The sequence below is a fragment of the Nycticebus coucang genome, chromosome 8, assembly GCF_027406575.1.
Source record: "Nycticebus coucang isolate mNycCou1 chromosome 8, mNycCou1.pri, whole genome shotgun sequence".
NCBI classification, from domain to species: Eukaryota; Metazoa; Chordata; class Mammalia; order Primates; family Lorisidae; genus Nycticebus; species Nycticebus coucang.
The window spans coordinates 125,750,223-125,766,505 of NC_069787.1; the positions used below are offsets into that span (position 1 = coordinate 125,750,223).

At 41.7% G+C, this 16,283-nt stretch overlaps 1 protein-coding gene across 1 annotated transcript in view; it reads left to right on the plus strand.

Annotated features, from left to right (window-relative positions):
- SCHIP1 (schwannomin interacting protein 1) overlaps nucleotides 1-16,283 on the plus strand; it is a 791,641-nt gene that overhangs the window by 158,596 nt on the left and 616,762 nt on the right. The window contains exon 2 of the mRNA XM_053599493.1: nucleotides 14,307-14,374. Coding sequence (XP_053455468.1) covers nucleotides 14,307-14,374 — 68 coding nt within the window. The remainder of the gene's footprint in view (nucleotides 1-14,306; nucleotides 14,375-16,283) is intronic.

Consider the following 16,283-nt stretch of genomic DNA (forward strand, 5'->3'; position numbering starts at 1 on the left):
TTCATTTACACGTAAATATCAGCAGATAATTTATTAAGCACCCCTTAAATGCCCCATTTGGGGAATGGGCACATCCTGGTGGGTAAGTCATCATCCCTGACCTCAAGGGACTGAGTAGGGGAGGCAGGTAAAAAGAAGATGCTGAAGTAGGGTCATTGCAGGTTTCTGAGGAAGCTGGGCAGCATGCCCACCCCTCCTGTCAGGGTGGGAAAACCTATGTGGATGAGAGGAAAGTCGATATCTTGTTGAGAGAAGCCTGGAGTGAGCCAGTGGAAGAGTTAGGGACAAACTTGTCATTGACTATCCAAGAAGAGAGCTGTGATGTTCTGGGGTTTTGTGAGTTTTGTTTGACCAGCCTCAGAGAAGTGTGTGCAGGGGCAGAGGAGGGGGAGTGGGAGCACACTGGGGGACCCTGTGTGGAATCCATCTGGGTGGCAACGGGGGGCCACTGATGATTTCTAGGAGAAAAATGGCATTGCCAGATGTGAAATCAGAGACAAATAGAACCAGCAGGAGAAAGCAGTGATGGGAGAGGCCAATTTGTGTGTGTTTCTAATGGTAAATTGCAACAAAACTGTCTCAGAGTGAAGACACGTGAGGATGCAAATCGACTTGCTTATCCATCTTTCAGAAAATGAGGACGTAGTTCGGAACTTCCAGGCCAATTGAATTGAAGTGTTTCTGTGTACTTAGCTTAAATAACCAGATGATGGAATCAATCCTCCAAATTGTCAGCGGAGCAGCTGTTCAGAAAGCTCTTGTTAGCCATTGACCTTATGTTTAATATGATTTTCTAGAATGTAGATAGTCAGATATTGAATAAAGTACTACATCACAGCCCTCCCCACATGGCACACTCCCTGCAGCGAGAGAACCAAGGAAAAGGAGATGCTGGCACAGAGTGCACACCTCTTTTCTGCCAGTCCCCCAAGTCCCCAAAGAAAATGAATAAAGAAAGCACGCCACCGGCTCATCTTACGGGAGCCCACAGCTCAATCTCTTTTCTAATCATAATGCAAGTGGTAAGAAAGAGAAAGTTTATAACCTAAAAATTCATGCCCACTTTTCAAGAATAATTAAGATTTCTCATTCAAACTACTTCTATTCTGTATAAAAGCCACTTCAAGCCTGAGCCTTTCCAGGCATGTGCTGTAAAATGATGTTTCCATCAACAATGGACCAAATGGTCAACCCAGGACGACCATAACATCACAACCCCCAAGATTTCAATGGCGTATTTGTGCTGCACTTCGTGTTTGTGCAAACGTGTTTAGATTCGCAAACACCATCCAGTTATAACTGCCTCCGGTAGTCAGTACAGTACTGTGCTGTACCAGGGACAGTGGGCCGAGCCGCAGTGTGTAGCCGGCTGTACACCCAGCTGTGTGTAAGTACAGCTGCAATGCTCCCAATGATGAGGTCACCTAATGACGTGTTTCTCAGAGTGATCCTTGCTGTTGAGGGATGCATGCCTATAAATATGTACAACTTGTATTTGTGGCTTAAGTCATTGGAGGTGGGGCAGGAAGCGACAGAGAATTAGATGGGAAGGATAGGAGAAAATAGAGGATAAATGTGATGACGTATTTTAAGAATAAGGAACCAGGGTGACAAGTAAGTTTTATTCTGAAAATAAAGTGCATGTAAATAATTAAAAAGAATAATTTATCTGTCACCTCTAGCTTTCTGCTTATTGATTATCTGCACTCTGCCTGTATGGCATTAGCTTACAGTGAAAAGCATTCATGTGATAAGGTATTTTAAATAAAAATGAAGATGCTCACACATCATGTAGTAAAGAGGGGGAAAGTAACTACACTAAGAAGCTGGAAAGAACACTTATGGAAAGTAAATATTTAATTTAGCTTAAGCTTCTAGCAACCAAGGCAAAAACAAATGACTTCTGTAAGACTTATGAGTTACTATTGTTGATCTGTACTATTATATCAAATGGGAGCAAATACACCCTACCATTAAATTCTAAGATTTACTTCTCTTACATTCTGTTATTCCATTGTAAGAGTGATTAAGTAGCAAAATGGACAATGTCTTCTGTGCACACTGTATAATGAATCTCAATCCCTATGGCACAACACATACAAACCTTAATTCAAGACTGGTCATAGACCTCAATGCAAATAAATTTTAAAGCTTCTAGAAAAAATACAGGAGACTATCTTTGCAGCATTGGAGCAGGTGAATATTTCTTGGGACACAAAAAATACTAAATAACAAAATAAAACAATAAATTGCATTGCGTTAAAATAAAAAACTTCTTTATGTAAATATTCAAAACAAGATTTTGCAGAAGATACAGAAATGTTCTTCATGTGAGATTGGTTATACCAATATTTTATGTAAAAGCTTCAGCCTTTAGGCAGCACCTGTAGCTCAGTGGGTAGGGCACGGCCACATACACCAAGGCTGGTGGGTTCGAACCCAGCCCGGGTTAGCTAAAACAACAATGACAACCACCACCACCACCACAACAAAAATAGCCGGGCGTTGTGGTGGGCACCTGTAGTCCCAGCTACTTGGAAGGCTGAGGCTAGAGAATCACTTAACCCCAAAAGTCTGAGGTTACTGGGATCTGTGATGCCACAGTACTCTACCCAGGTGACAGCTTGAGACTCTGTCTCAGAAAAAAATAAATAAATAAATAAAAAGCATCAGCCTTTAATAAAAAGGCACTGGAGACCATGACTCATTAGGCTTCTGAATAAGACTTTTTAAAAAATTGTTTGGGATTCATTGAGGGTACAAAGAATTAGGTTACACTGATTGCATTTGGTAGGTAAAGTCCCTCTTACAACTGTGTCCCGCCCCCAAGAAGTGTGTCCTACATCATGAACCCCCATCCCCTCCCTCCTGTTCCCCCCTCACTCATTCCCCTGCTCTCCACCTTGTATTAGGTCATCTACTGCCTTCATATTGAGTACATTTGATTCTTGATTCTCCATTCTTGTAATACTATACTAAGAAGAATGTGTTTCACCTCCATCCAGGTTGATATGAAAGATGTAAAGTCTCCATCTTTTTAATGGCTGGATAGTATTCTATGGTATATATATACATCACAGTTGTTAATTCATTCCTGAGTTGGTGGGCATTTAGGTTGTTTACACAATTTGGTGGTTGTAAATTTAGCTGTGACAAATAGTCTAGTGCAAATATCCATTTGATAAAATGACTTTTTTTCTTCTGGGTAGGTGACTAGTAATGGGATTGCAGGATCAAACGGGAGGTCTAGTTTGAGTTCTTTGAGGATTCTCAATACTTCCTTCCAAACAGGTTGTACTAGTTTGCAGTCCTACCAGCAGTGTAAAAGTGTTCCCTTCTCTCCACATCCCTGCCAGCATCTGCAGCTTTGAGACTTTGTGATTTGAGGTTGTCCTCCATCGCCGCTACTACTCAACATAGTGCTGGAAGTTCTAATCAATATAATCAGGCAAGAGAAGGAAATAAAGGGCATCCAAATGGAGCCAGAGGAGGTCAAACTCTCACTCTTTACCAATGATATAATCTTATACTTAGAGAACCCCAAAGATTCAGCCACAAGACTCCTAGAAGTGATTAAAAAATACAGTAATTTCTCTGAATAAGACATTTTAAAAAGACATTGCTAAAATAAAACAAGCAAACAACAAGTATCCAGCACTTTTATAATTCTGTGACTCATCTTAGAATTCTGCATTCAGCAGCCCTAAGTTATAGCTCCTACTGTCACTTCTCAGTTAGGGTTCTTTCAATTGTGAAAAAAAGAAAGAGGGAAAAGAAGAAAGAAAGAGAGAGAGGGAGGGAGGGAGGGAAGGGAGGAAGAAAGAAGGAAGGAAAGAAGTAAAGTAGGCAGGAGGGAAGGGAGGGTAGGGAAGGAAAGACAGGAGGGAAGAAGGAAGGAGGAAGGAAGGGAGGGAGGAAGGAAGGAAGAGAGGAAGGAAGGGAGGAAGGAAGGAAGGGAGGAAGGAAGGGAGGAAGGGAGGAAGGAAGGGAGGAAGGAAGGGAGGGAGGGAGGAGGAAGGAAGGAAGAAAGGAAGGGAGGGAGGGAGGAGGAAGGAAGGGAGGAAGGAAGGAGGAAGGAAGGGAGGAAGGAAGGAAGGGAGGAAGGAAGGAAGGAAGGGAGGAAGGAAGGGAGGAAGGAAGGGAGGGAGGGAGGAGGAAGGAAGGGAGGAAGGAAGGGAGGAAGGGAGGAAGGAAGGAAGGGAGGAAGGAAGGAGGAAGGAAGGAAGAAAGGAAGGGAGGGAGTGAGGAGGAAGGAAGGAAGAAAGGAAGGGAGGGAGGGAGGAGGAAGGAAGAAAGGAAGGGAGGGAGGGAGGAGGAAGGAAGGAAGAAAGGAAGGGAGGGAGGGAAGAGGAAGGAAGGGAGGAAGGAAGGGAGGAAGGAAGGAAGGGAGGAAGGAAGGGAGGAAGGAAGGAAGGAAGGGAGGAAGGAAGGAAGGGAGGAAGGAAGGGAGGAAGGAAGGAAGGGAGGAAGGAAGGGAGGAAGGAAGGGAGGAAGGGAGGAAGGAAGGGAGGAAGGAAGGGAGGAAGGAAGGGAGGGAGGGAGGAGGAAGGAAGGAAGAAAGGAAGGGAGGGAGGGAGGAGGAAGGAAGGGAGGAAGGAAGGGAGGAAGGAAGGGAGGAAGGAAGGGAGGAAGGAAGGAAGGGAGGAAGGAAGGGAGGAAGGAAGGGAGGGAGGAAGGGAGGGAGGAAGGAAGGGAGGAAGGAAGGAGGAAGGAAGGGAGGAAGGAAGAGAGGAAGGAAGGGAGGAAGGAAGGAAGGGAGGAAGGGAGGAAGGAAGGAAGGGAGGAAGGAAGGGAGGAAGGAAGGGAGGAAGGAAGGAAGAGAGGAAGGAAGGGAGGAAGGAAGGAGGAAGGAAGGAGGAAGGAAGGAAACTTCAACTGAAAAAAAAAATTTTTTTTTTTTTTTTGGATACAGTCTCACTGTGTTGCCCTCAGTAGAGTGCTGTTGCGTCACAGCTCACAGCAACCTCAAACTCTTGGGCTTAAGTGATTCTCTCACCTCAGTCTCCTGAGTAGCTAGGACTACAGGCGCCTGCCACAACGCCCCGCTATTTTTTGGTTGTAGTTGTCATTATTGTTTGGCAGGCCCAGGCTGGATTTGAACCTGCCAGCTCCAATGTATGTGGCTGGTGCCCTAGCCGCTGAGCTACGGGTGCCAAGCCCAGCTGAAAGTTTTTAAAGCAAATGAGAGAGTCTCCTGGCTTACAAAACTGAAACGTCCATCAACATACTGGTTTCAAGTTCCAGTGTGATTCAGAAATTCACAGCATCTCCTGGGCTCTGGCCCCTTTGCTCTTTCTTTGCTCTGTTCTATCTTCTTTGTTGTGTTACCTTTTCCTTCATTTAGTACCTGTCACAGCAGCAAATACTTTCATAACCGTGCCAGGGTTCCTCACACTTCCAAAGCCAGAGAAATAAATCAAAGTTGTTCTCTAAATTCTGAAATAAAGTTTAAATAATTAGCATTGGTCGAACAACTACAATGTGCTGGGCACGGAAAGTGCAGTGGTGGATGGGACAAAAACCTGCTTCTGTGGACCTTACCATCTAGCGGAGGGAGACAAGCAATAACCCAACACAGATATTCTCTATTAGGGAGTGCTAAGGACCTGAGAGAAGTGAATGAAAACACAAAGCATGGTGATACATAACAAGTGACCAGCGGCATTTTAGAGAGTTCATTCAGGAATGCCGCCTCTGAGAAGGCAGTGTTTGAGCAGACCCCTGGATGAGGTGAGATGAGCCATGTGAGGTTATGGGCATGAGTGTTCTATGCAGAGGGAACAGCAAAGATAAACGATGAGAAGAGGAAACAATGAACACTGTGGTTTTGAACTTGCGATGCTTGTCAGACATGCATACGGAACTGTCAGATGGCAGGTGGATGCAAATGAGTGGAGTTTTGAGAAGAGCACATACAAATTCAAAGTTGTGAGATTCCCCTGAGAAGTGAGGATAGGCAAAGAGGGCAGAGGCTTGGGACGGCCGCAGGCGTGTTTCAGAGACACTGAGGTTTCGTAGGAGTGGGGAAGATCTGGAAGCAGCAATGAGGAACAAGGAAGGCCCTGTCTTTTCTCCGTGCTGTGTGGTGTACAGCGTGTGGGGAAGAAACGGCCACCTCTTCCGAGGACTGCCTGGGAGAACGTGTGCTTAGGGACTTGGCCAAGATGGTCATCAGCAAAATCTTCTAGATACTTTTCTGAGCAGCTCTTGGATCCTCTTGCTCTAAGAAAAACAACTGTCCCAGAACACTGAGGCCTGGTTCAGTTAGAGCAAGATAATTAACGGCGTGTTCAAAGAAGTTGAGGGATACAGGATTCTGCTGATGACAGGCTATAAGTTGCAAGGGGTCCAGTAAAAATGCTGGAGGGATGGGGGAGAGGGTGCTTGAGTCAAGTTCTGGAATGTACAATATAGAATGAGGTTAAAAAGATTGTGTAATGGGGATGATCTAGGAGACTTGGGTGTCGGATGGGCTCTAAGTATGTTGAGGTTAGTTCTATAGTCTTTTAGCAGCAAATGAGGAATTCGATCTAAATGTTGCTTCCCACTGGGGCTAGTCACTTCTTCAGCAGTTTCTGGAGGTGGGCAAGGGGTGTGGCCTCAGAGATGGTGGTTTTCCGAGGAACATAGTTCTGTGAGCCTTCCTTAAATCCTGCTGTGATTACTAAGACAGAACCAGCAGTCTCACCAGGACCCTGGGCCAACTTCTATCACATCCCTGTGGCCAGAGACATGAGATTAAAGAGATTTAGGGATACTGTAAATTCAGGGAGGGTTATAGGTGTGGGCAGGTGTGTGTGTGTGTGTGTCTGAGCACTTGGGCTACGGAGTGGAAGTTACCTAGAGACAAGACAGGATGGTTGGTGAATGGCTAAACCCAGCCCACATTCATTAAAGTCTCTCTCTCTCTTTTAAATTTGTATTAATATAAGAGTAGCCCTCAGCAACCAGCAAAGATCATACTGTTGGCAGAGTAAATCTGGAAACAGTGCAGGTACATCTATATAAACATATGTTGGCTCTGGAAAAATAACAGAAGACACTATCTTTACTAATAAAAAAAATCACACAATTTGAGTCAAAGTATTGTCTTCTAATTGATCCACAATTAAATTGTTTTGTTGTATGTTTAATAATTTAACCATCATAAAGTCTAGAACTCTTTTTTTTTAATTATTAAATCATAGCTGTGTACATTAATGCGATCATGGGGCACCACACACTGTTTTTGTAGACCGTTTGACACATTTTCATCACACTGGTTAACATAGCCTTCCTGACATTTTCTTAGTTATTGTGTTAAAACATTTACATTCTACATTTACTAAGTTTCACATGTACCCTTGTAAGATGCACCGCAGGTGTAATCCCACCAATCATTCTCCTCCGCCCACCTCCCTCCTCCCTCCCCTCCCTTTCCACCTTCCCCCTATTCTTAGGTTATAACTGGGTTATAGCTTTCATGTGAAAGCCATAAATTACTTTCATAGTAGGGCTGAGTACATTGGATACTTTCCAGCTCCATCCATGTAAACATGAAAGAGGCAAAGTCTCCATCTTTTTTTAAGGCTGCATAATATTCCATGGTGTACATATACCACAATTTAATAATCCATTCATGGACTGATGGGCACTTGGACTTTTTCCATGACTTAGCAATTATGAATTGGGCTGCAATAAACATTCTGGTACAAATGTCTTTGTAATGATGTGATTTTTGGTCTTCTGGGTATATGCCAACTAGAAGAATTATAGGATTGAATCGCAGATCTATTTTTAGATCTCTAAGTGTTCTCCAAACATCTTTCCAAAAGGAATGTATTAATTTGCATTCCCACCAGCAGTGTAGAAGTGTTCCCTTTTCTCCACATCCACGCCAACATCTCTGGTCTTGGGATTTTGTGATATGGGTAAATCTTCCTGGACTTAGATGATTTCTCAAAGTAGTTTTGATTTGCATTTCTCTGATGATTAAAGATGATGAGCATTTTTTCATATGTCTATAGGCCGTGCGCCTGTCTTCTTCAGAGAAGTTTTTCTTCAAATCCCTTGTGCAGCCTGCGATGGGATCACTTATTCTTTTCTTGCTTATACATTTGAGGTCTCTATGGATTCTGGTTATTAAATAAAATATTCTGGTATGTCTCTTTGTCGGAGACATACCCTGCAAGTATCTTCTCCCATTCTGATGGCTATCTGCTTGCTTTACTTACTGTGTTCTAGGCTGTGCAGAAGCTTTTTAGTTTGATCAGGTCCCAGTAGTGTATTTTTGAAGCTTCATCAATTACCCGTGGGGTCCTCCTTATAAAATACTCACCCAGACCGATTTCTTCAAGGGTTTTCCTTGCACTCTCTTATAGTATTTTTATAGTTTTATGTCTTAAGTTTCAATCTTTAATCCAGTGAGAGTCTATCTTAGTTAATGGTGAAAGGTGTGGGTCCAGTTTCAGTCTTCTAAGGGTTGCCAGCCAGTTCACCCAGCACCATTTGTTAAATAGGGAATCTTTTCCCCACTGAATGTTTTTAATTGGCTTCTCAAAGATCAAATAATGGTAAGTAGCTGGATTCATCTCTTGGTTCTCTATTCTGTTCCACACATCTACTTCTCTGTTTTTGTGCCAGTACCATGCTGCTTTGATCACTATCGATTTGTATTATAGTCTGAGGTCTGGTAGCGTGATTCCTCCTGCTTTGTTTTTATTTCTGAATAATGTCTTGGTTATTCGAGTTTTTTTCTGATTCCATGTAAAACAAAGTATTATTTTTTCAAGATCTTTAAAGTATGACAGTGGAGCTTTAATAGGGATTGCATTAAAATTGTGTATTGCTTTGGGTAGTATGGACATTTTAACAATGTTGATTCTTCCCAGCCCTGAGCATGGTATGTTTTTCCACTTGCTAAAATTTTCAGCTATTTCTTTTCTTAGAGTTTCATAGTTCTCTTTGTAGAGATCTTTCACGTCCTTTGTTAGATAAACTCCCAAATATTTCATCTTCTTTGGCACTACTGTGAATGGAATAGAGTCCTTAACTGTTTTTTCAGCTTGACTATTGGTATATATAAAGGCTACCGATTTATGAATGTTGATTTTGTAACCTGAGATGCTGCTGTATTCCTTGATCACTTCTAAGAGTTTTGTAGTAGAGTCCCTAGTGTTTTCCAGATATACAATCATATCATCTGTGAAGAGCGAAAGTTTGATCTCTTCTGACCCTATATGGATACCCTTGATCACCTTTTCTTCCCTAATTTCGGTGGCTAAAACTTCCATTACAATGTTAAAGAGTAGTGGAGACAATGGGCAGCCTTGTCTATTTCCTGATCTGAGTGGAAATGATTTCAATTTAACTCCATTCAATACGATATTGGCTGTGGGTTTGCTCTACATGGCCTCTATCAGTTTAAGAAATGTCCCTTCTATACCAATTTTCTTAAGTGTTCTGATCATGAAGCGTTGCTGGATATTATCAAAAGCTTTTTCTGCATCAATTGAGAGAATCATATGGTCTTTGTTTTTTAATTTGTTTATGTGCTGAATTATACTTATAGATTTATGGATATTGAACCAGCCTTGAGACCCTGGGATAAAAACGACTTGGTCATAATGTATAATTTGTTTGATGTGTTGCTGGATTCTGTTTGTTAGGATCTTGTTGAATATTTTTGCATCTATATTCATTAGTGATATCGGTCTATAATTTTCTTTTCTTGTTGGGTCTTTTCCTGGTTTGGGGATCAGGGTGATGTTTGCTTCACAGAACGTGTTGGGTAGTCTTCCTTCTTTTTCTACATTTTGGAACAGGTTGAGTAATATAGGTACTAATTCCTCGTTAAAGGTTTGGTAGAATTCTCACATGAAGCCATCTGGTCCTGGGCTTTTCTTTTTAGGGAGGTTTTTTATGATTGATGGTATTCCAGAACTTGATATGGGTCTGTTCAACATTTCCACTTGATTCTGGCTAAGTCTTGGAAGGTGACGTGCTTCCAAGTATTGATCAATTTCCTTCAGATTTTTATATTTCTAAGAATAAATTTTCTTGTAATATTTATTAAGGATTTTTTGAATTTCTGAGGAGTCTGTTGTTATTTCATCTTTGTCGTTTCTGAATGATAAGATTACAGATTTTACTCTTTTTTTCCTGATTAGGTTAGCCAAAGGTTTATCTATTTTATTGACTGTCTCAAAAAATCAACTTTTTGATTTGTTGATATGTTGTATAATTCTTTTGTTTTCAATTTCATTTAATTCTGCTCTAATTTTGGTTATTTCTTTTCTTCTACTGGGTTTGGGGTTGCAATGTTCTTCATTTTCCAGTTGCTTGAGATGTCCCATTAAGTTGTTAACTTCCTCTCTTTCCGTTCTCTTGAGGAAGGCTTGCAGTGCTATAAATTTCCCTCTTAGGACCGCCTTTGCAGTATTCCAGAGGTTCTGATAATTCATGTCTTCATTGTCATTTTGTTCCAAAACTTTGGCAATTTCCTTCTTAATCTCATCTCTGACCCAGCTATCATTCAGCATAAGGTTATTTAACTTCCGTTTTTGTATGAGTATGCAGATTCCTGTTGTTACTGAGTTCAACTTTTATTCTATGGTGGTCCAAGAAGATGCAAGGAATAATTTCTATTCCTTTAAATTTACTGAGTTTAGACTTGTGACCTAAGATGTGATCGATTTTGGAGTAAGTTCCATGGGCTGCTGAGAAGTATGTGTATTCAGTTTTGTTGGGATGAAATGTTCTGTAGATCTCTGCTAAATCCAAATGTTGGATGGTTAAGTTTAAATCTAAAATTTCTTTGCTCACCTTCTTACTGGAGGATCGATCCAACACTGCCAAAGGAGTGTTGAACTCTCCAACTATTATGGAGCTGGAAGAAATCAAGTTGCTGATGTCCGTTAGAGTTTCTCTTATAAATTGAGGTGCCTTCTGGTTGGGTGCATAGATATTAATAATTGAGATCTCATCATATTGAGTATTACCCTTAGAAATATGAAGTGACCATTTTTATCTTTCCTTACTTTTGTTGGTTTAAAGCATATTGTATCTGCAAATAGAATTGCAACACCTGCTTTTTTCTGATTACCATTTGCCTGAAACATGGATGACCAAGTCTTTCACCCCGAGTCTATATTTGTCTTTTAAGGTAAGATGTGACTCTTGTATGCAGCAAATATCTGGCCTGAGTTTTTGTATCCAGTCAGCTAACCTGTGCCTCTTTTGAGGACAGTTTAAGCCGTTCACATTAATGGAGAATATTGATAAGTCTGGTAAAATTTTGGATATCTAGTTTTTTGAAAGTCCAGTGGACATTTTTAATCCTTTCGCCACTGTGGAAGTTAGAGTTTGATCTAAAGTTTCTGAGTGAGTTTACTTTTGTGGTAGAGGATTGGGCTGGTCATTGTGGAGGACAAGCCTGAGAATATCCTGAAGAGCTGGTTTGGTTATGGCAAATTTCTTCAACATATGAATGTCATTAAAGTATTTAATTTCTCCATCATAAATGAAACTCAGTTTAGCTGGATACAGGATCTGGGGTTGAAAGTTATTTTGTTTTAGGAGATTAAAAGTTGATGACAACCCTCTTCTGGCTTGAAAAGTTTCAGCAGAGAGATCTGCAATCATTCTAATGTTCTTCCTTTTGTAGGTAATAAATTTCTTACGTGTGGCTGCTTTCAGAATTTTCTCCTTCATATTAACTTTAGTGAAGTCAATTATGATATGCCTGGGGGATGTCTTATTTGAATTGTGTTGTACTGGGGTTCTGAAACTGTCTGCTATCTGAATTTCAGAATCTCTTGGCATGTCTGGACAATTCTCTTTCATAATTTCATGGAAAAGGGCCTCTGTGCCTTGCCAGGCCACTTCATCACTTTCAGGGATTCCAATGAGACAGATATTAGCCTTCTTTGAATTATCCCAGAGCTCTCTGAGAGAATCATCCATTTTTGCTCTCCATTTCTCTTCCACTTTGCGAGTTTGGGAGTGTTCAAAGGCTTTGTCTTCAGTGTCAGAAATCCTTTCTTCTGCTTGCTCCACTCTATTACTGAGGGATTCTATTGTATTTTTCAGATCTTTGAGGCCTGCAAATTCTTTCTTCAGTGCGTCAAATCTTTGGTGGTTTTGTCTTTAAATTCGTTAAATTCTTGAGACAACTTTTGAATTTCTCCTCGAATTTCTAATTCTGACTTTTGAATTGCTGCTCGAATTTCTAATCCCAAATTTTCCTCCATTTTATTAATCTTGTTTGTGATCCAAATTCTTAATTCAATTTCTGACACCTGGGCCAGCTGTTTATGAATGGGATCTTCAGTTACATCTGCCATATCTTTCCTTGAGGGGATTAATCTATTCTGGTTATTCGTGTTACCAAAGTTTTTCCTCTGATTCCGTCCCTTGATTGTTTTATACCCTTTGATTTTTCTCCTGGAGCTTTGTTGAGGACCCTTATAGTGCTATGGCCTGAGAACCTGGGGATGTGTTTGGTGTGGTGGAGCTAAGTGGTTCTGTCTTATTTTCAGCTAGTCTCTGTTCAACCGTAGTGAAACAGTTACTCTGGGTTGAAGTATCAGCTGTGAGAATAACAGTAATTTAGTCACCCCGCCCCCCACAGGCAACTATTGGAAAAGGAAAATCAAACCTTCCTACAACCACACACCCAAGGCACCACCTGAATAGTCCTCAGATGATTGGCTCAGTTCAAAAGGTCCAAATCAATTGTCTCAGTCAGCACCTGTCTCAGGTGGGAGAGTTTAAGAGGTCTCTGGGAACTGGATCACAGGGGTCTGGTGACTACTCTGATATGGCTTGCTCCAGTGCTCCGTGGAGTCAGGAGGACCCACCCAGCAAATAGATCAGTCTGGGAAGGTTGATGCCTCCTTCCCCTCCTTGCACCTCTGTCACACCTAGTCACTGATTGTCCCACAGGGCTTTGACCCAGTTGTCTGTAGTGAACAGATACTTTAGGGGTTTGCACCTGCCTGGAATCACAAGGAGATCTATTTCTGCTCAGCCAGGCTGCTGCACTCTGCCTCTATCTAGCAGGGGGAGGTGAGGCCTGACAACCTTGGGCATTTGATGGAGGCTGAGGGGTGTTCACTCAGTTCCAGCCCTGCCCCTGATTGATGTTACTGACAGAACAGAACAGAACAACTTTGTGGGAATTTTTTCTGTCCCTGCTAAGTTCCCCTGCAGAAGAGAAGCTGTTTTGAGTTCCCAGAGCCTGCTCCTCAGGCCCTGTCTTTGCTCCTGCAGGTTTGTATTTGGTTAGCTGTCAGTTCTAGCCTCCTGTTTTCCTTTGTCTATAGGCTAATGATCCCCTGAGGGCCAGGTGTGTCTTAGGCTCAGTAAAGCAGTCCTCTGGGTCAGCCCCACCCTGGGAACTTCCTGTCTCTGCGCCTGCTTTTCTAGTCCCCGCGGTCCACCCAGGCCGGTACCGCCTCAGGCAAACCCTTTACTCATGGAACCTGCATTTCTGTCCCAGATCTGTTCTGTGGTGGTTGCTACCTGAGTAGATGCCCAGCCTCCTCTGGTTGCCCAGGGAGATAGGGGGTGTGGCTTCAGAATATCCGGGAGTGAGCCCTAGTGTTGCTAAAAGACAGCTGCTGCTCTGCACCTGGGGGCACCGCCACTCCGGTGTGGTTCCCTCTCAGCCAACCATCCTCTCTTCACTCCCATGCCCCAGAGTCAGCACTGACCAGCTTCAGTCCAGGCCCTGTCCACACCCCTTGAGAAATCACCCAAGAATCTGGACTCCTGGGGTATAGGTCTCCTGACCTCAGAGTAAGAGTGGAGGGGCATGCTGGGAGCTCAGAGTTGCAGGTAGAGAATATATAGTTTTATACAGTTTTATGCCTGGCAGCAGAATGCCGTGGCACCCTAGTAGGGGAGGTAGGTCCAGTTTTTAGAGGGTCTGTCCTGTGGAGTGAAGTGGAAGGACCTTTGAACTCTGCTCGTTTGTTTGTGGGGCACTCCGAGCCACTCTCATGGGGGAGGGGACTCCTGTCTGCTTGGTGATGGATTTTGTACCTTTTGTTTGTATCCTTGGGGTCACAGCTCACCTCAGCGGGGTTGATGTGCGTTCTTCAACCTTCTCTCTTGGTGCAGCTCTAATCCACCAGGTTACTAGCTAAATTTCTGTCCTTTAACTCTCCTTCTGGACAGGAGCCTCTCATCCTCCTGCTCACTCCGGAAGCACAGGCATCCTGCCCCTAGAACTCTTAATGGGGTGTTATTTCAATTGACCTCTAATAATATTTCTGAGAAATATCTTGCGTCAATGTTTAAGATACATCTTTCCTTTTTCACAGGAAGAACTGAAAAGATTGAAGAATCCTTTAGAACAAGTTAATGATGATGGAAAATATTTATTTGAAAAGTAAGTAAAAATTAAGTGAGTTAAAATAAGTTAATTAAATCATCTGTGAATTTGAAAAGCTTACATGAAAAAGAATGTCAAAAATGAATAAATAAATTTGACAGTTTCTTAGGATATTTTTGTGGGCAGAGCCTAGATATGTGGCTTAAGATACAAATAGATAAATTTATGGCTAGTAGAGTGATAATTCACAAGCTCTATTGTGTAAGATGATGCCTAGAAGATGTTTCTGCTGGTGTGTCTGGGGGCTTGAAACTTGACCCTGACTGTCTTAGACTTTTAATGAAGGATGTTTATAGAAGGCAGGCATAAAAACTCCCAGAAAAGGCTACCACTAAGACTAAGAGAATGAACAGTCAAAATAACACTGCAGAATGGAATCAAACAGATCTTAAAAAGAAAAGCATAAAAGAAGAGATGGAATTGACCAGAGATGAAAGTAAAATCTCTCACTTAGATTTAAAAAAAAATTATAGAATTAGAGCATGTGAGAGACATATTCTTATTTCAATTTGTGGGTAAATGCTTAGAAGTTTTATTTGACATTAATATAGCCCACTATTTTAAAATATTGCTTCTAAAGTATTAGCATAATATTAAACTGATTAAGAGGCATTCATTGCCAAGTTAAGGAAATAAAAAATAACAATCATTCATTGAACATTTACTATGGATCTTGTACGATTGATGGGTCTCCCCTAAAATGAGGGTCTTAGGACCTGCCATCAGACAAGGTAGGTCAGAAAATTTCTGATGGTCAGCACTTACAAAAAAAAAAAACAAAAAAAAAACACAGGAGAGAATTAGAATAATATTTCCAGATTTATGGCTGCTTTGGGGAAGAAGAATTCTAGTTCCTATAACCCACCTTATTGAAGAAGAATTGTGGTTTTTATGACTCACTTCAGCCAAAAATGAGGGGCACGGAAAGAAGAGTAGGAGGTCAGAGAGGACTCTGCTTCTGAGGCTGCTTCTATCTCCTCTAGTGCAAAGCACTCAGCAAGCCAAGGTACCACCTTTTGGGATACCATGTTCTGAGCTCCAACAGCTGACAGATACTAGAAGTACCCAAGAAGGGTAAAAGTGACCATCTATGTGAGATGTTGTTTAAAAAAATCTTGATACTGGAAATTTTTGGGTTTTATTCCTTTTTCTGATTTTTCTTAGCTTTGTTAGTCTAGACAGATCATTTACCCTAAACCCGGTTTGCTCATCTCTAAAAATAAAGATGTTAGTATTGAGCCCTGAGAGTCTTAAATAAGATAGCCCACTCAGGCAACGCCAGCTTCCTTCCCTCCCATATGGGCAGGGGTTTAGACTGATAATCTCAAATGTTCATTCTATCTCCACAACCCTGAGACTCTACCATGTCACCACACTGAAAGGAAGGTCCAGCTTTTTGGTCAAATAAAGTTTCTGCATGCATGACCTATGGACTTCATTTATCCTTGCTATGCCTGTTCTCGTTAATAGAAATACATAAGAATAAAATAGTTCATTTACCCTCCATCCATCACCACCATCACCACTAGCTGTATATAAACAGTAACAAAAAGTTTCTAGCGGACCTGAGAAAGATTTTTCTGCTATGGAGATTAGTATTGTGATGCTATTTGGTCCGGATCAGTGGTTCTTCACCCTGGCTGCACTTAGAATCACCCAGGGAGCTTAATAAAAATGTCCTGACATAAGTCCTACTCCAGACAAATTGAATATGACTCTTGGCAGACGAGGCCCTGGAATCAGTATTTCTTAACAGTGTCCTTCATGCAGTTCTAATGAGAAGCTGGGGTTGAACACCAGCGTAGATACATTTTAGATTATTTTTGGTTAACTAATAATCTCCACGTGCAGCTTAATTCTCTGAGGACACACTTTCTCTGTGAAGTGCAGCCCATTGGGTATTAAA